The sequence below is a fragment of the Muscardinus avellanarius genome (genome assembly GCF_963383645.1).
Source record: "Muscardinus avellanarius genome assembly, chromosome: 7".
In the NCBI taxonomy this organism is placed as follows: domain Eukaryota; kingdom Metazoa; phylum Chordata; class Mammalia; order Rodentia; family Gliridae; genus Muscardinus; species Muscardinus avellanarius.
In genome coordinates, this window is record NC_137793.1 from 29,137,211 (window position 1) to 29,157,446 (window position 20,236).

Genomic DNA, 20,236 nt, shown 5'->3' on the forward strand with positions numbered 1-20,236 from the left:
GAGACCCTGTTTCAAAATAAAGAACAAGCTGGGTGTGGTGGCGCACGCTTGTAATCCCCACATTTGGGAGGCTGAGACAGGAGGATCACACAGGTTTGAAGCCAGCCTCAGCTATTTAGTGAGGCTCTCAGCAATCTAGTGAGACCCTGTTTCCAAATAAAGTATAAAATAGGTCTGGGAGTATAGCCCAGAGGTAGAAAGCCTCTGGGTTCCATCCCCAGTACCACCAAAAAAAAAAAAAAAAAAAAAAAAAAAAAGTTAAAAAATACCTCGTTTCTCTCCTGGCCTTGAAATAACTCTGTACGTAACCATGGGAAGTTGGCATTATCTTTCTGTTCATAAAAATGCCTAAGTTGAGAGGTCTCCAAAAACAATAATGTGCAATTATGACTCATCACTTGGACGGTTATATAACATTGAGCACATAAAAAAGTCATTACAATCTTATGTGGGGTTGTATAACTTTACTGTCAACTGAGCCAGAAAAGTTTTAATTTGTAAACGGGTCCCCAGTGCTGATATAAAAGACAATAAAACATTTACAACCTTTGTTTTCGGGCTGTGTGCTTAAGGTGTGGGAAGCCTCCTTCATTCCTACAGGGAGGATAATGAATTCAGAGATGATTCTCTGCAAGTCTGTTAGCAGGTGTTGAGGTTGTGTGTGTGATTGTGCACACATGTATGTGCACACCTGGGTGGTGTCATGCTCAGAAGAGTTTGTTTCATGCTAGAGAGCATCTCTATGGGGATGCTGAGGTTTTCATCTGAGACTGATAGAATTAGTTAGCCATCCCCATTCTGGTGGAAATGAAGTGCTGCTTTAAGCGACGTTCTCTTTCTTTCTTTCTTTCTTTCTTTCTTTCTTTCTTTCTTTCTTTCTTTCTTTCTTTCTTTCTTTCTTTTTTTCTTTTTCTTTTTGGTGGTACTGGGGTTCCTGGAAGCCCTTCTACCTCCAGGCTACACTCCCAGACCTATTTTTTTTTACATTTTTATTTGGAAACAGGGTCTCCTAAGCCAGCGCGCGCGGCTGGCTTTGAACCTGCGCGATCCTCCTATCTCTGCCTCCCAAGCGCGGGGATTACAAGCGTGCGCCACCACGCCCGGCTGCGACGTTCTATTTCTGAAATGGAACATTTTATTTTTATTTTGAAAGAATCAGCTTTTTTTTTTTTCTGTACTAGGGATAGAACTCAGGGACATTCTACCTCCGAGCTACACCCCCAGCCCTACTTCTTATTCTTTATTTTGAAACAGGGTCTCACTTAGTTGCAAAGGGCCTCACTAAGTAGCTGAGGCTATCTACAAGCCATGGTCCTCCTGTCTCAGCCTCCCAAATGCTGGGGTTACAAGTGTGCGCTACCACGCCTGGCAAGAATGAGCTTTTTAAACTATATCTTCTTCTTCCAGAATGGGCACTGTCAGTTTCTATAACATCTGTCCCATCAGCAACAAATGCCCTCATCTTTGCATCTCCGTGGATTCTTTCACCAAGAAACATCATGATCTAGGTATGGGGGCACATGCCTGTAATGCCAGTACTTGGGAGGCTAAGCCAGGAGGATCGCAGGTTTGAGGACAGCCTCAGCAACATATTGAAATTCTCAGCAACCTATCAAGACCCTGTTTCAAAACAAAAAATAAAAAAGCATTGGGGTATAGCTTAGAGGTAGAATGCCCTGCTGTTCTCTGAGAGATTTTTTTGGTACCACAAAAAATCATAATATACCTAGTTCACTTTTCCTTTTTTTTTTTTTTTCAGTCTGGGGGTGGAACCCAGGGGCATTCGGCCTCCGAGATACACCTCCTGCCCTATTTTTTATTCTTTATTTTGAAACCGGGTCTCACTGAGTTGCAGAGGGCCTCACTAAGTAGCTGAAGCTGTCCGAGAACTGCGATCCTCCGGTCTCAGCCTCCCGAATGTTGGGATTACAAGCGTGCGCCAACACGCTCAGCTTTACTTTTCTGCTTTTTCACAAAGAATATGAAAAATAAGAGCCATGTCCCTCCCTCATTTTTCCAAGGAGGAAATGAAGGGAGGGAGAATGGAACCACCAATGCACCACTGATTTAAAAAAAAAATCCTGAGCTCTTTCTCTCTCTTCCCTGTTAGAATCCCTTCAAAGGCTAAAGAGCCATGCACAGTGTATTTAATGGCAGTATTGTGTTGGGGTAACCATGTGATACGAACTTTCGTTTCCTTTACTGAGATTTTATTTAATATACAGTTATAACTGCGTGCTGGTCTCTTTGATAAATCCAGACCAAATGTTCATCAGCAACCTGTATTTGGTGTTGGAAACCAAAGGCCCAGATAAATAAATATGACTTTCAGTTATGCCACGGAGAAGCAGAAATCAAGTTACACAGGGGAAAGTCAAATATATTTTTTTTTTGCTTGTAATTTCTGCGCTTGGGAGGCAGAGACAGGAGGGTCCCGCAGGTTCGAAGCCAGCCTCGCTGGCCTAAGAGACCCTGTTTCCAAATAAAAATATAAAATAGGTCTGGAGGTAGAAGGGTTCCGTCCCCAGTGCCACCAAAAAAAAAAAAAATTTTTTTTTATTGGTGTGACTTGGGAGTGTGGGATCAAATCCGGCATTCACACCTCGCACATCTCCACCGACCCTCTCTCCCATGCATCTCCCTTCAGTTCACTGCTTTCTCAGCTACCCACAGAGCCTCCCCTCCTCGATCGTGCTCAGCTGGGCAAGTGAAAGTGCCAGTCTTCTCCATCCCTGTCTTTCCATATTAGGCATGTGCTCAGCTCTGAGTGGTTTCTTTGGGGAGCTGGCTTGCCTCTCCCTACAAGCATCCAGGGGAAGGTTTGTCTCACCTCTTGCTTCCAAGCGGGAGATTGAGAATAATAGCTCTTGTCACTTCCCTTAGCCTTGTTATGGGGAATATTTAGTGTCGCAGCCAGGATGCGGGGTGATGTCTTGGATGTGATAATGTTGCTGTCTGCATCACTGAACATGGTATTGATTGTAAGCTGTCAACCTTTCTGCATGCTTTGTGGGGTCCCATAAGGCTAGCTACTACAGGGAGGGCAGTGCTTCAGGCAGGGACACATGTGTTCTGTTAATGAACATGACAATCTAAGCTCCATGGTCTACTCTTAATGCATCTTGGCTTGTTGGCTCTCAACTTATTATTATTATTATTATTATTATTATTATTATTATTAATTTTATAGTACCATGGTTGGAACACAGGGGCTTCTACCTCTAGGCTATACCCTCAGACCTATTTTATTTTTTATTTGGAAACAGGGTCTCACTAAATTGCTGAGAGCCTCACTGAGTTGCTGAGGCTGGTTTTGGACCTGTGATCCTCCTGTCTCAGCCTCCCAGGTACTGGGATTACAAGTGTGTGCCACTACGTCTGATTAATGTGTGCGTGCGTGCGTGCGTGCGTGCGTGTGTGTGTGTGTGTGTGTGTGTGTATATATATATATATATTTATTTAATTCCCTGGCTCCCATTTGGGCCTCCACATACCAGATTCTCCTTAACTCAAACTCCCGGCAGCACACCGCTCATTGTAAGCCTCCTGAGGGCAGGGGCTTTGACTGATTTCCTGGCTCATCTGTTTGTTTACTCATCCAACAAGCATGTATCGAGTATACCTTCTGTGGGCCAGACACATTTGGTTTAGGCTCTGGAGATAAAGCATGAACTCCACGGTGCCTCAGCCCTCATGGAACATTGGGAGGTTCCATGAGGAACCGTCAGGAACTGTCAACTCCAAGGAGCTGACAATTGAGCTGAGTTTGTGCCTGGGCTTTAAATGTTTGCTAAGGTGCGAAAACCGTAGTCCCCGCTGACTGGAGCAGCCCCCACGAGCAAGCCTCACTAAGGCGAGGCATTATTTTTCCACATATACCTTGTTGGCAGGTCCTCTTGCTCCTCCAGGACTAACTCCCCACTTTCTACTAATCAGTCATTTTGGAATAGTGTCAATTCCTTGAATGCACCATTTGCTGTTTCGCCCTCACGGGTCCTATCCTGATGCCTGCAGAACTCTTTTCCTCTCTCTTCCTCTGGATAACTCCCTACTGTTCTCCGGGTGTTTCCCTGGGAATGGCCTCCTGGGGAGCATCCTGTCGGAATGAGATGCTCCTTTGCACTCCCCTCAACCCCCGGTATACCTAGCATCACGCAGTTCTGGGGTTCTAGTGCAACCATACCGATAGGCACGCACCCACTGCATATTATGGGTCTGGTGTCCTTTTGAGAGGTTTGGGTGTTGTTAAGACACTCAAAATTCACAACAACTTTGTGAGATGCATGCTGCTTTAGTCCTTCTTTATCCATAAGGAAATGGAAATGCAGAGAGTTTAAGGCCTTTGTCCAGAGTGGCCCAGCTTTCAAGTGGTGGAGCTCAGATTTCAACCTAGGTAGGCAGGCAGGTGGGCTTGGCACCCTGGGCTCTCAACCAAGACCTTGGGCTACCCCCATTGCCTGTGAGTTTATCTCAGTTTCTGCTGTGCTGTAGGACATAAGAAAATGGGGACTGTCATTACTTTTGCAGACCACTTTGGCACAGGGCTTGGCAAACGGTACACAATCAGTTATTAAATAGCTAGTAAATGAATGAATGAAACCCAATGGAATGACAGTGTGTGTGTGTGTGTGTGTGTGAGTGTGTGTGTGCACGTGTGCGTGCGTGTGTGTGTGTGTGTGTGTGTGTGTGTGTGTGTGTATGTACTCAGGGGCACTCTACCTCTGAGCTACACCCTCCGACCTATTTTATTTTTTATTTCTATTTTTTTTTGTGTGGTACTGGGGATGGAACCAAGGGGCTTTCTACTTTCGGGCTATACTTACAGACCTATTTTATATTTTATTTGGAAACAGGGTCTCACTAAGTTGCTGAAAGCCTCACTAAGTAGCTGAGGTTGGCTTTGAACTTGGGCGATCCTCCTATCTCAGCCTCCCAAGTACTGGTATTTTAAGTGTGTCACTACGCCCGGCTATGACCTATTTTATTTTTTATTTGGAAACAAGTTCTCACAAAATTGCTAAGAGCCTTGCTAAGTCGCTGAGGCTGGCTTTGAACCTGTGATCCTCCTGTCTCAGTCTCCCAAGTACTGGGATTATAGGTGTGTGCCACGACATCTGGTCCCATAATGACTAAGGTGCCAAAATGTTGCTCTCCCTTTAGCCAGTGAGACACCCCCCCACTTCTGCCTCAGCCTCCCTGGGGTCCTTTTTGACACACATGTGAATTTACTGCTCTGGCTGGAAGAGAACACATCACAGGCCAAACAGCAAGAATCCAGCACTGTGGGTGGTCCCTATGGTCTTTGGGTCTCCCGGGGAGATTGATTTCTGGAGAAATTGCCTCCACTTCCCCACAAACCAAATGAAGCAGCCAAAAGTTCCAAGAGGGGTGAGCAGGGAGGGATTTTGTGTGTGCTGTTTATCCAATAAAGCCAAGGGAAGAGGGTGGAGATAGAGGCTGGCAGTGGACAGGCTGGCCTCACAGTCACTAATCCCATTTCTGGTTGACAGAGATCATTGTTGTATTTTTGTGTGTGTGTGTGCATGTGGAAATGGAGATAGAACTCAGGGGCATTCTACTTCTGAGTTATACCTCCAGCCCGTTATATCTTTTATTTGGAAACAGAGCTCTAAGTTGCTAAGGCTGGCTATGAACCTGCCATCCTCCTGTGTGTGTGGCTTCACTTCATTTTGGTGACGTCACATCTGCCTTCCTGGTTGCTTCCCAGGTGGTATTTGGTCACAGCGAGTGGCCTGTTTGCATCCTCACTGGTGAAAATAAATTTGCCAAGAAATCTATGCAGTACCAACCACTGTTGTGGAAGAAGTACATGATCACTGAGACTTCAGGGTGTGTCATTTAACTCTGAATGTGTTTCTCAGCACTACCAGCAGGTGGTTGTAATGACGTTCAAAAGTGCATAGCTGCATGCCTGTCACAGAACTGGTGAATACTGGTTTTCTTTTCTTCTTTCCATGTATTTTACATTTGAACACAGTGTTTGGATATGGAGGCTTAATAGATGTTTATTGCTGATGAATGAAAGGAATAGATTAATGGCAAATTGAAAATGTGTTTTTTTTTTTTTTTTTTTGGTGATGCTGGGGATGGAAGCCCTTCTACCTCCAGGCTACACTCCCAGACCTATTTTATATTTTATTTGGAAACAGGGTCTCTTATGCCAGTGTGGCTGGGTTTGAACCTGGATGATCCTCCTGTCTCCGCCTCCCAAGTGTGGGGATTACAAGCGTGCGCCACCATGCCCAGCGAAAATGTGTTTCTAATAGAGGCATTGACTTCCTGCCACCACGTCATACCCATTCCTACTATAGTTCTTACATAGGTTATTTTGTCTAATGGAAGCATTGGTTGTATCATGCTTTGTGGGCGGGGTGAGCTGCTTTAAAGTTGTCTAGCTGGGTATGGTAATGCATACCTGTAAGCCCAGTACTAGGAGGAGCACAGGTTCCAGGCCAGCCTCAGAAACTTAGCAAGACCATGTTTCCAAATAAAAAAATAAAGCTGGGCATGGTGGCGCATGGTGGCGCATGCTTGTAATCCCAGTATTCGGGAGGTGAGGATCACAGTTCAAGAACAGCCTCAGCTACTTAGTGAGGCCCTTTGCAACTCAGTGAGACTGTTAAAAAAAAAAAAAAAAGACGAAGGCTGGGTGTGGTGGCGCATGCTTGTAATCCCTGTGCTTGGGAGGCTGAGACAGGAGGATTGCACAGGTTCGAAGCCAGCCTCAACTACATAGTGAGGCTCTCAGCAACTTAGTGAGACCCTGTTTCCAAATAAAATATAAAAGGGTCTGGGAGTATAGCCCGGAGGTAGAAAGCCTCTGGGTTCCGCCCCCAGAACCACCCCCCCACAAAAAATAAAAATTCCCTGGGTTCCATTCCCAGTACCGCCAAAAAAAAAAAAAAAAAAAAAAAAAAAAAGGGCTGGGCATATAGATTGGAGGTGGAGTGCTCAATCCTCAGTACCCTAAGAAAACAAACCAACCCAAATCTCTGCCTAGGTGTCACTTATCCTGCGTGTCCCTTTATGATTCATCCTTTAGTCATTTCTTCCTCTGTCCTACCTCTGCACTTCATTAATACTTCATTACATCATAACTGTTTGCAACGTGCAGGTTGCTCCTCTCTGACTGTCAGGGACCAGTGGTTATACATCTCAGCAATCCCAGCCTCTTGCTTAAGGCCTGGATGACTAACACTTCCCAGGCAATCAATGAGAGTCTTTATTTTATATTTTTGGTACTGGGGATTGAACCCAGAGGCATTCTACGTTCAAGTTATACCCTTAGCACAATTTTATCTTATTTGGAAATAGGTCGTGGAGGGCCTTGCTAGGTTGATGAGGGACTTGCTAAGATGCACAGGCTGGCTTCGAACCTGTGATCCTCCTGTCTCAGCCTCCCAAGTACTGGGATTACAAGCATGCACCACCATTCCTGACTTAATGAGACTGTAATATTGGCAAATTAATGGGTCATGACTAGAACTTGTTTTCTAATCAATACCTTCTACTTGTGTATACAACGTGAGTTGGGGATAGTAGATAAAAACTTTGACCAAACCACAAAGCTCTGTCACTTGTGAACTGTGTAAATCAAGTCATCTCTGACTCCTTAACTATCAAAACAGAGTTATGTGATATACAATGATGTGTTGGTCAACGATGAACATATATCTCTGTGACCCCATAAGATTACAATGGAACTAAAAAAGTCCTATGCTTAGGGCCAAGGGAGTTGTCCTGACATTGTAGCTGTTCTAACATCCTAGTACTACTCGGGTTTCTGATGATACTGGTGCCACAAATCTATTCAGATATGTTTAGATACACATATATCTAGCATTACAATTACCTGCAGTATCTTTTACAGTAGCATGCCTGGGTGCAGTGGGCTTTACCATATATCCTAGGTGTGCTGAAGGCCAGACCATCAGCCATGTGTAAGTGCCTTTGGTCATGGTAACCTAGTGAAACCACATGGTCGTGAATTTCTCAGGCTGTGCCTCTGTTGGATACATGGCTGTCTTTGCACATGGAGTTTTGGGGGCAAATGAATTAATGAATATGAAATTTGTAGAACAAAACCTGGCCCAGAAGAACAAATAATACATACCACCTACTATTGTTTATTAGACTCAGTATTTTAACAGCTCTGGCTTTTGAGTCAGATACCTTAAGTAGGAGTCCTTGGCTATATTGACCACTTGAGTTTATTTCCTCATTTGAAAATTGGAAATAGTATACTATGTCATCATGGGCTTATGGGAAGGAGAAAAATGAATGAGGTGATGCACAGGGCACGCAATAGGACCTCAGGAAATGTTGTTATTTTATGGAGATTTAACCAATAGAAAAGGCAGGAGCCAGGCTTCAGGAAATTAAGAAGCAAGTGGATCTCTACTACCCATCCACCTATGTATAGCACACTGCTTGATGCTGGATGGTGCCTTCCTTATTTCTCCTAACTTATTTTCCTCCTTCCATCAAGAAAGCATGCTTGTCTTCAAAGTCCAGCTTTTTTTTTTTTTTTTTTTTTTTGTGGTACTGGGGGTGGAACCCAGAGGCTTTCTACCTCCGGGCTACACTCCCAGACCTTTTTTATATTTTATTTGGAAACAGGGTCTCACTAAGTTGCTGAGAGCCTCACTAAGTAGCTGAGGCTGGCTTCGAACCCGTGCGATCCTCCTGTCTCAGCCTCCCAAGCCCGGGGATTACAAGCGTGCGCCACCACACCCGGCCAAAGTCCAGCTTTTTGAACCGCTTATTTATACATGCCAGTAACTGAATGTTGCATTAGGAAGTTTTTTTTAGTATTTTTTTCTTTTGTATTGCGGATTGAACTCAGAGGCATTCTACCTCTGAGCGACACCCCCTTTTTATTATTTATTTTGAAACAGGATCTTGTTAAGTTGCTGAGAGTCTCACTAAATTGCTGAGGCTGGCCTTGAACCTGCAATCCTCCTGTCTCAGCCTCCCAAGTACTTGGATTATAAGCATGCACCACCATGCCTGGTAGGAAGGTTTTAATAAAAGCCCAGGAAAGTGTGCCTCATTTTTTTCAATTTCACATCCTCCAGTTGCAACCTGATGGCACTTACAGTATAAACTAGTGCAAGGTCCTTAGAACCCAACACACGGTTGAAAAGGCAGCAAAACAATGTTCAAATAGCTTTTATTGTCATCTGGAAAAGAGACTGACTTCTGTGTGCTGCTAACTAAGAAAGCATACTGGGGCTGGAGGAAATGGCAAATGTAAATTTCTGGTCCAGTAGCTGGCAAAGAGCAGGCAGCTGGTGAAATGTGGTGACTGTTGGCCCTGTGGTCCTTCTCTAGGGCCTTCCCTCCAGGTCCTGTCTTTCTGGTGTTTTCCCTGAGGCATCCTCTGTGTGGGCTGGAGGAGGGGATGGCGGCCCTCCTCTACTGGGTCTTAGCAAACTTCCCCCACTCTTGATTGTGTGTCTGTGTGCTGAGGCTGTTGGACCAGGATAGAAGCCTTTATTTGGAGTCCACAGATACACTTCAGGGAGCCTGTGACCCCTTAAGTAATGACCAAAATTATTCCTGTGTGTGTTCTGGGGAGCACTGTTAACTCCAGAGTGTAAAGAACCATGGAGACTCTGCCCCCTTCGAAGGTGTAAATATTCTGTCATACCAGGTATCCAGGGTACCAGAGTTTGACAAACAGGTGGTTCACAACATGGTACACATCTGTTATATGAGTGGTTATGTGATTAACGTTAGAGAAAAATATTGACACATCAGAACTGACATTCCTGAATATTATTTCTTTGGAGGAGGCAAAGGCTTGCTTTTATGGAAGTGTGACTTCTTAAATACATGTTAAATGGGCAATAGTACAAGGGTGGGTTAATGCTAAATTTGAAAAGTAACGATTGGTGTAACACCTGGCCCAGTTAGAGGAGCTGGGCCCTGGGAAAGAGGGGAAAAGGCCAGAGAGGAAGTGGATGGTGAGCGTAGACCCATGACCCAGATGTCCTCCACCCATTCCAATTCTCCATCCACCAGAGAAGTTTCCGACTCTCTCCCAGGTCTCCTCCAACAAGCTATTGTCCATGCTCAAAAAGTTTCTGCCCGGTACAATTTTCTTGAGATGCTCAAGGAATGTCTTTCATTGTATGGGACACGAGAAACACCGGAAAAATCACACCCTCATCCTCATGAGCCCTTAATGTGGGTATGCGCTCATTCACATTTAATATTCCTGAAACTGGGCTGCACCTTACAAAACTACTACATAAGTAGCTACTTATTTCCTTGCCCAAAAGCTGTCATTAAATAGATAATACTTTAGAACTGAGACAATATGATTCACTATTTTCTTTCCTCCAATGCAAGTTACATTTGAAAGTTCGGATTTCTAATAAACCCACAAACTGAGAGAAAATTTCTCTTCTGGTGAAAAATTCTCACCTCAGCTATTTCCCATCTACTTCGTGGAAGTTCTAGATGAGTCATCAAGCCAGATGTGGAGGACATTCATCCACAAAGCTCCCACCCACTCCCTAAGTCTCCTCTGCACATCTATAAGTTTTTTGAATTCATTTAGGGCCCATCTTAGTGGTGTGCCATAGGGAACATTCTGGAAGGGGCTTCCAAAAGTTCTAAATGTGAATCCTCTACTGGAGAGACGGATGGGCCAGCCTCCCGTTTCCCGTGGACTCCATACGCTCTGATGCCGCAGCGTCTTGGTTACTGATTCCTCTACATCCCATGTTTGTAGGGACAGAACGTTCAGCTCTGCTTTTCCAGGCAGTGAGCCTGAAGCGGGTGGGAGGAGCTTGGTAATGAGACTTGACCAACCAGCACCATTAGTGGCCATTTTTGTTCTAGGTACAATGGAGACTGATAGATGGTTATTTCTAATTACTAAAACCAGAGGAGAGCAGGGGACTTTTCAGGAAACACCCCCTGCCCCAAAATAAAAAATAAAAAAAAGACCAGCCTTTCTTAGGGAACCGGGGTGGTGGGTACTGCTACCTCCAACAGATTGCCTTATTTAGAACGGCAGATACCAAGCAACTGGGCACAGCCTTTAGAAGTCAATGGGATTAAAAGGCTGGAAAAGGTTGAAGAGAAAAAGCCAGCAAGTGTGTGAGAGGAGGATTGTATCCAGTCATTTAAGTGGGCAAAAAAGCAAGAATTAACAGAACAGCTGAGGGAATCTGGCCCCCAGGGCCTTGCCAAGGAAACTCTGAGAAGCACTGTGCTAAGTGTTCTCTTTATGTCTCTGGAGCATTCATGGTGATTCCTACTTGAATTCTCAGGCTGTTCCTATGGCGCTTACAAAAGGAGAGTACAGCAGTGTTGACGTCTCCTTCCCTTTTCTTTCTGTGTCCTCTGCTCAGCCTCATGAAATAAATCTCTGGCTCCAATGAAATTGTTAGAGAGAGAGGGAGAAAGGGAGAAAGAAGGAGAGAGAAAGGGGATGATTGATGGAGGGGAAGAGGAGCTACTGACTGGTTCTGATTTTGCATGAAACAAAGAGAATTTCTCTAAGAGTAAACGGTGTTTATTTTTTGTTGATTTTTTTCAACCGAATGGGATTGCTTAATTAAAAAAAAGAAACTTATCTCTTTTCTTCTTAAATACTACAGACAACCTCATTTTTACCGCAGCAGACACCTAGAAACAAAACACTGGACCCACCAGAGAAAACTGGGCAATAAAAGCATCAGAAATTCAAGTCAACTATGAAAGAATTACTGTTAGCTGGCAGCTCTCAATTCTAAACAGAAGTGGCCCAAGCCTATGGGGTTTGACAAAAGTTTCTTAGAACTGGGGAACTGGGAAAGTTGGACTCCTTTTAATTCTATTCCAATTGTTTTATGCGTAGGGAAATTAAAGTCAATGCATCAAATGAAGACCCAAAGAAACATTTAAAAACGTGTTTGACTAGTATTCAGTATGTGAGATTAAGGGATAACTTGTCCTCCTAGTTAACCTTGTCCTGGAATATATATAGGTTATTTGTAGCCGCCACTGCTATAATATTTTCTGAAGGATGCCAAGCTGTATGCAAGATCTTTTTGCTGAAGTCCAGACTGTCGACACTGATCTCGTCTTTCCTCCGCTTGCCCCCCACGCACACTTTTCGGGGTTTGAGGATAGCCCGGGGTTTGCTGTTTTCCCTCGAAGCCTCAAGGGTCACATCACGCTTTGTGTTTCGGTCAAACATTCTGAAGAAGTTGTTGTAGGACCCGGTCATGATGACACTGCAAGGTTGAGAGGAAATAAGGAGTGAGCATTACACCTGAGTAAAAGTAACCTGTCCTCACTGTGTCTTTCTGAGTAAATGATATCATACCATGGACAGTTAAATTGCACAATAGTTTTTTTTTTTTATATGTGGTACTGAAGATTGAACCCAAGGACATTTAATCAGTCCTATTTTTTATTATTATTTCAAAACAGGGTCTCACTCAGTTTCAAAGGGTCTCACTAAGTAGCTGATTCTGGCTGGGAACCTGTGATCCTCCTGTCTCAGCCTCCCAAGTACTGGGATTACAAGGGTGAGCCACCACACCTGACTTTTTTCATTCTTTGTTTTGAAACAGGGTTTCACTAAGTTGCAGAGGGCCTCACTAAGGAGCCGAGGCTTGCTGTGAACCTGGGATCCTCCTGTCTCAGCCTCCCAAGCACTGGGATTACAAGCGGGCACCACCACACCCGGCTCAGACGTGATAGATTTTATTAACAATAAAAAACCTGTTTTGGCTCTGTATTGTGACCATTGACTTTCTTCTGAATCGTTAAGAGCACCAGGTTCTTTGGCTGGGCTTGGAAACAAAGGATGGTGCTAACCCTTCTTATTATTTACTTTTTGTTTTTGGCAGTACTAGGGATTGAACCCAGTGGCATTCTCTGGCCCTTTTTATTTTTTATGTTGAGATAGGATCTTGCTAAGTTACTGCATGTTGCTGAATCTGTGATCCTCCTCTCTCAGCCTCTCAAGTACTGGGACTAACTTATTATTTATTTTTGTTCCACAGGTTCACTTTAGTTCTTTTTTTTTTTGTGGTGGCACTGGGGGTAGAACCCAGAGGCTTTCTACCTCTGGGCTATACTCCCAGAGCTATTTTATATTTTATTTGGAAACAGGGTTTCACTAAGTTGCTCAGAGCCTCACTAAGTAGCTGAGGCTGGCTTCGAACCTGTGTGATCCTCCTGTCTCAGCCTCCCATGTGCGAGGATTACAAGTGTGCGCCACCATGCCTGGGTCACTTTAGTTCTTTAACCTGTTAAATGAGTCCCGTTGTTAAAATGATACAAGCCCTACCTACCTCTCATAAGGATTCTGAGACTAGAATGAGTTTGTAAAAGAGCATGTGAAAGTAGAAATACTTTCAAAACCAAGTAATTTTGCATATTTAAAGCACAGTGGCTGCGCCATGGTGGAGCATGCTTGTAATCCCCGCGCTTGGGGGGTGGAGACAGGAGGATCACGCAGGTTCAAAGCCAGCCGCACTGGCTTATGAGACCCTGTTTCAAAAAAAAAAAAAAAAAAGAAAAAAAAGTATAAAATAGGTCTGGGAGTGTAGCTCAGAGGTAGAAGGGCTTCCAGGAACCCCAGTACCACCAAAAAGCACAGTGGCTGTGGGCTCTCCTGAGCTGTTTGAGCTCTAGGGCTTTCATTCCATCACTCTGGAGAGGGAGAGAGTTGTTGAGACAGCACAATGACCACAGGGTTGCTTCTCCTCTTCTGAGAACTAGCTCTAAATTCAGCCTTTTTAGAAAACTTGTCTACAAAGTAGATGTCATCATGGTCTTATTTGGGAAGAGTAAACAATTTCAACTCTTAAGAGGGTTTGGGATGGTAAAATAAGGTTTTGTAATAGATGGTCAGGTGGGTTCTACATTTTCACATGAGCTGTCCTTGTAGAATCTCCCGTTATCAGAAGAACAGCGGTTACTTAGCAGTAAGGTACTGACTGACTCTCTGGTGGTGACACCCCACACGGGTTGATAAGGGGAAAAGACTGCAGATGCTAAGTACCACCACATGGTGGCGCCACACAGAGGCCAGCCTGGATTGGCTTCTGGGTGTGAAGTACAGTGGTCAGTTTTTCACATGATTATAGCTGTGTAAAGAAGTGGGGGAAACGCTGACACGGCTGGGTCTGAGCAAGGGGTCATGTTTTGGGGTGCTCAGTCAGCTGTGAAAATCAATCAAAGGTCATATTTTGTTATTGTGGTCCAAGGAACTGATGTTGCAAACTCCCTCTGTGCTGGAGTCAAGTGCTATGACCTTGTGCAAGCAGGGTGCTGGGGGCTTTACCTCCACAAATTCATTTCCGCTTTCATTACCTCATGTGAAGGAGGTACCGAGAAGTACTTTGTACAGTCACAGTAGTAGTTAAGTGACCAACTTGGGCTGCATGCTCTCGTGGACCGGACCCCAGGGCATAAACAGTCAGCCATTTGGCCTCACTGTTCCCCCCGGCATCGCTGTGGGCTTCCCAGCTTGCTCTTAATCAGTCAGATAAAAAAAAAATTTTTTTTAAATGTCTCAACCTTGTCTGAACTAAAACCAAAATTTCCTCCGGGTGTGGTGGCGCATGCCTGTAATCCCTGTGCTTGGGAGGCGGAGACAGGAGGATCGCGCAGGTTCAAAGCCAGCTGCTTGCGTTGGCTTAGGAGATCCTGTTTCCAAATAAAAATATAAAATAGGTCTGGGAGTGTAGCCTGGAGGTAGAAGGGCTTCCAGGAATCCCAGTACCAAAACAAAAAACAAAAAACAAAACACCAAAATTTCCTAGTTGTGATGTCATGGAAAGAATGTGGACATTAGGATTTAAATTCAAAGCTTCTTTTGTATTTATGATTTACAAATTTGTGAGGTTGCGCCGGTTACTCTTTATCTCACTAACCCTTGGTTTCCTCAATGGTAAGATGAGAATGATGAACGCCAGCTTGTTGGACTGTGGCTGGGATTCAATAAGGTGAGGGACCCGAATGTGCCTGGTAGAGAGCAGGTGCCTAGTAATGTTGTTGTGGAATCTAGCCTCAGATGCAGGGGGTTTGGAGAAGTACTAATCAGTATATAAATAATAAGTATCTATTGTTTTTTTGCAGTACTGGGATTGAACCCAGGGGCATTCTACCTCCAAGCTACACCCCCAGCCTTACTTTTTATTTTTTATTTAGAAACAGGGTCTCACTAAGTTGTGGAGATAAATGTCTATTAACGATGAATAAATAAATAACAATAACTGTGATGGCTTTTTTTCTTTTGGGGACATTTGTCACAGTTGCTCTCTCTGTCCTATACTAACTGGGTGGCGTCACCTGCGTCCTTTACCATGTGGTTACTCCTTTCAGTGTTGCGAAGCAGGGGATTCATTTTGGGTCAGTGGCAAAGAAAGACAAAAAAAGAATCTTAGAGAGGAGACTGTGCTCACTTCCAGCTGGAAATGCTGAGTGTTTTGCTAAGAAGCAATTTTCACGCCACCAAGCACTCCTGCTGGCGCCATCATCCAGGAATGAAATCAGCCCCCAGTAGCCTGCATATAGTTCTCGTGGAAGTCGGAGGCTCATCTGTATTTGTCAAACTAAAAATGAACTATCGGGAGGTAATATGAAGTATTGTTGAAATCAAGGGCCTTAAAACAGTAATAAATCACTTGAAAGAGTGTGATAAATGAGGCTGAGTAGACTGGAGCTAATGACCCACCAGGGCCTTCGGTTGGGTCTATACTAGCAGCTCAAAGGGGTCATTTTTGATTTTGAAAACTCACTTTGCGGTGATCTGAGCGCTCAGGCTGGAATTGCCAGTGGGTTATTAGTGGTCTTTATTAGGCATGCTGAGCTAGCTCCCAGGTGTCTTGCGTGTCAAAGACAGGACTTGTTGACATTAAATGGTTACCTGTGCCCGTCCTGATGTGGATTCAGGGTCTCACCTCATCCTTCCCTTCTTTGTAGGTCTCACTTCAGGTTCCATCCAGTGACCCACACAATGTATCTTGGAGGGGGCCCGATTTTGATCTCCATTTGGCTACACCCTATTTAGGATAACTTGCCTACAGCCACTTTAAGGTGAGACTGTCTCTGGAAGGTTCCTCAGCCCCAGAGCCTTTCTTACCTGTCTGACCCATTCCACACACACTCAAATTTATCAAAAATGCAGTCATTTTCATAGAGGGAGCACAGCTTGCTGCGGAGGTAGTCATGAACCTGCAAGGAAACGTCAAGACGGTCAGTCATCATCCCAACAGCGAGCGTTCCCGTGAACACCTCCCTTTCTGATGGGAGCTTTCATCCTCTCAGTGGGTCTGAATCCAGGCTTGGCCCTTCCTGACAGTGCGGTGTCAGGATGGGTTGGTGGGCTTTTCAGGTGGCCAGCGTGGATTAAGCCAGCTTGCTTGTGGAGACAGCAATAGAATAGGGCCCACTAAGTGGCAGAGGCCCAGTTTTAAGCTGATTTGTTCATAGGCATTAGAGGATACCATTCATCCAGGCTTTTGTTCAACAGATATGTATTGAATGCCTGCTGAATGCCAGTGATGGAGCAGTGAGTCCAATGTTGGGGGCAGGGAAGACCATATAACCAAGTGAATACATAAGATAGCTTAGATGGGGCTGAATTATGGAGCATAAAAATACAAAAGGGAGATGGGGAGACCTAAAGGGCATTATTTTATATAGGGTGAGCAGTCAAGCCTTCACTGGATCAGGCAACATGGGCGTAAAAACTTGAGGGGAAAAGCTTTCCAAGCACAGGGAGCAGCATCTGCAGAGGCCTGGACAAGGTGCTGGAAGGGCCTAGAGTGGTGGCGGGTGAGCGCGTGACCAGTTCACTAAGTCCCTCTATTCTGAGTAAGGCAAAGAGACGTCATGGAAGGGACCACTGATCTTGTTGCATCGTGATAGATTGTCAGAGTGAGAGGGCGGGAAAACCCGTTGTTACCTGGCCGACAGATGATGGCTTGGCTCAGGGAAAGAAAGGGCAATAGTTGGAAGTGGCCACATTCTAGAAGGGGGAGAGTGGATAGGATTTGGATTCACTCTGAGGCATGGGGTGAAAGATAGGTGTGGTGAAGGCTCCTGGATCTTTCTCCTGAGCAAGTGGGAGGATGGCAGCACCCAGTTCATTCTCGAGTCTCTGCAAGTAGAGCTACGAGCAGAGCCTGAGGGGAAAGGTATGGCCCTGGGGATGTGGCAGTTCTCCCCTGTTGCTCTCCTCCAGTGAAAGAAGCAGCAAGGTTGCCATCTGCCCCCCAGGAGCAGGCAGGGCGTGGGTGGAAGGGACAGGGGAAAGCTCGAAGTTGTTGGGCAGGAGACAAGCGGGGAGTTTCAGCTGGGTACTTTTCTCCAGCTCCATTTACTTGGTGTAGATGCAAACAGGCAAATTAGGCTCAGACACTAATAACCTGAGTTTGGTGTTTGTAGAGTCATCTTTTCTGAGCTTGTTCTTAGAAAGTGGTTAATAATAATGGGCATACTCACTATGCTGGCTGGTGATTATTGGCCAAATGCTTTATTTATGAAATCTCATTTAATCTCTAAAACCATCCTCAGGTGCTATTCTTCACTTGAATGGAGAATGAAGCCTGGGAATGTCACATCATCTCTCTAGTATCACAGAGGAGAGAGAGAGTGCCAGAATGGGAACTGGACCCTGGTATTTGGGTTCTGAAGCACACACTTTGCACTTTGGGGCAATCTGCCCGCGCTACCTCAGGCTCATTTATGTAGGGTCTTATTCTAGACAGAAGCCACAATAATGTAGTCAAGAGAGGCGAGACAGAATTGGGAGAAGGCAGAAGGAGAGTACCAAGATTACCAATCTTAACTTGGTTTAGATTAAGAGTGATGACTCAGCCTCCTTTTTCTCCTCTTTTGACCCCAAGAGTTTGGCTGGATGCTGAGCTTGGAGGCTCAGTTGTGAGCTGAATACTGGCAAAGGAATGAGGTCGGATTCATCCAGTGTTCCATTAGATGTTTTAGGTATTTGACAAGCTCTCTGAGTTGCTTGGTTAGTGTAAGTAGTTCTAACTCCACAGATTTAAGTGCCCCCACTTTTACTATCTCATTCTCAAACAGATCCAGGCTGCGTTGGGCTCGCTGCTTCCGGCTGTGGTGACGGAATCCATTTGCTGTGGGGCTTCCCACTCTGCTACCTGCACTTGGGGTGAGGCTTGGGTCCTGCATGTGTGGAGGTGTCCCCGTTGTGGAGGAACTCACTGACGCCCCCTAGGGGCAGAGCAGCCAAAGTTTATAAATAGGGCAGTGTCGTCTTTTTAAAGAACTAGCTCCCTCTACCCTCTTCTTTGTAAACTTTTACCTGATGGCTCATCTTTTCCCTTTGGCATTTTGTCTTACAAGAACACCACAGGAGAGTAGTAAGTATTGAAAAATAACAGGAACCATGTTGTTGAGAACTCAGTGAATAGAGGTTTTTTTTTTTTTTTTTACTTTTGAACTACATTCCCAGTCCTTCTTCATTTCTCCTCCTCCTCCTCCTCCTCCTCCTCCTCCTCTTCCTCCTCCTCCTCCTCCTCCTCCTCCTCCTCCTCCTCCTCCTCCTCCTCCTCCTCCTCCTCCTTCTTCTTCTTCTTCTTCTCTGTTGTTGAGACTGGCCATAAACCTGTAACCTTCCTGTTTCAGCCTCCCAAGGACTGAGAAAAACAGGTGTGTGCCACCACCTGAGTAAACATTTTTTTTTTGGGGGGTGTGTGTGTGTGTGTGCGTGTGCGTGCGGCACTAGGGATGGAACCTAGGGGCAATCTACCTTGAGTTACAGCCTCAGCCCTATTTTATTTTTATTTTGGAACAGGGTCTTGCTAGGTTGATGAAGTCTCACTACTTGTTGCGGCTCTCCTCAAACCTGCAATCCTCCTGTCTTAGTCTCCCAAGTACTGGGGTAACAACATGAACCACCAGCCCAGCTAGTAAACAATTTTGAAAGATCAAAGTTGGGAAGGATTCAAGGAAAAGCCTAATCTGAACCATTATTTTTCCTCCATAGCATCTAAGGTCTGGAGAGCTCCTGCCTGTGTCCAGATAGACCTTTTAAAGAACATATATAATGAAGATATGTTGCATGTATGGCTTTTTAAAAAAAAACACATTAGGTAAACCAGAGAATCTTTCTCCATTAGAAAAGAAAATAAGATACACACATAAGCATCACCTATAGTGTGGAACAAGAGAAAACTTAAAATTCATTCAGCCTGATGCTTCTTTCTTTGTGTTTCAAGTGTCATTTCTTTTGTGCTTCCATTACCTTGTGTGGGGGCTCCTTGACACTTGGCCGAGTCTCCCACCACAGTAGTTCATAAGTTCCTACCCATTTGAGCCTGGTCCTATAATTAACAAATTGCTCACTAAGCCTGGTATGAATAAACTGTTGATTTGTTCTTATATTTAGGAGTCGACAGATTTTTCCAGTGAAGGACAAGATGTGACTTGAGTATCCCTTACCCAAAATACTTGGGATAAGCCAAGTGTGGTGGCACACACTTGTAATCCCAGTACTTGGGAGGCTGAGACAGAAGGATGCAGGTTTGGGCCAGCCTCAGTTCTTAGTGAGGCCCTCTGCAACTTAGTAAGACCCTGTTTTAAAATGAAAAATAAGCCCGGTGTGGTAGCGCATGCTTATAATCCTAGTACTTCAGAGGTTGAGGCAGGAGGATCTCAGGTTCAAAGATAGTCTTAGCAATTTAGCGAGGCTCTCAGCAACCTAGTGAGACCCTGTTTCCAAATAAGAAATAAAATTCCCAGTACCACAAATAAAATAGAGATAAGGGTGTAGTTCAGGTAGAATGTCTCTGGGTTCAGTCCTCAGTGACACACACACACACACACACACACACACACACACACCACCACCACCACCACCACCAACAACAACAACAACGCCAAAATGCTTGGGATATTTGTGTATACATTATGCGATATCTTGGGGGTAGAACCCAAGACATGAAACTTACTTACATATACCAAATATACATAGCTTAAAGGTAATTTTGTGCATGAAACAGTCTGTGAACATAGTCAGATGTGGAATTTTCCATGTGTGACAACATGTTAGTGCTCAGAATTTGGGAGCACTTTGGATTAGGAAAGCTCAACCTGTAGTAAATATTTTAGGCTTTGTGGGCCAAGTGGTCTGTTAGAATTACTCAACCCGGCCAATGTGGCTCGGAAAAGAGCAGCCAAGAATGACTACATGTCAGTGATCGGGTGGGGCTGGATT

At 44.7% G+C, this 20,236-nt stretch overlaps 1 protein-coding gene across 5 annotated transcripts in view; it reads right to left on the minus strand.

Moving 5' to 3' along the window:
• Window positions 1-11,974: 11,974 nt before the first annotated feature.
• PPP2R2B (protein phosphatase 2 regulatory subunit Bbeta) overlaps window positions 11,975-20,236 on the minus strand; it is a gene marked incomplete at both ends in the record, with an annotated part of 520,202 nt that continues 511,940 nt past the window's right edge. For all 5 annotated transcript variants that reach the window (XM_080698198.1, XM_080698199.1, XM_080698197.1 and 2 more), the window contains 2 exons: window positions 11,975-12,254; window positions 16,121-16,212. In XM_080698198.1, the coding sequence (XP_080554324.1) occupies window positions 11,975-12,254; window positions 16,121-16,212 (372 nt within the window). The remainder of the gene's footprint in view (window positions 12,255-16,120; window positions 16,213-20,236) is intronic.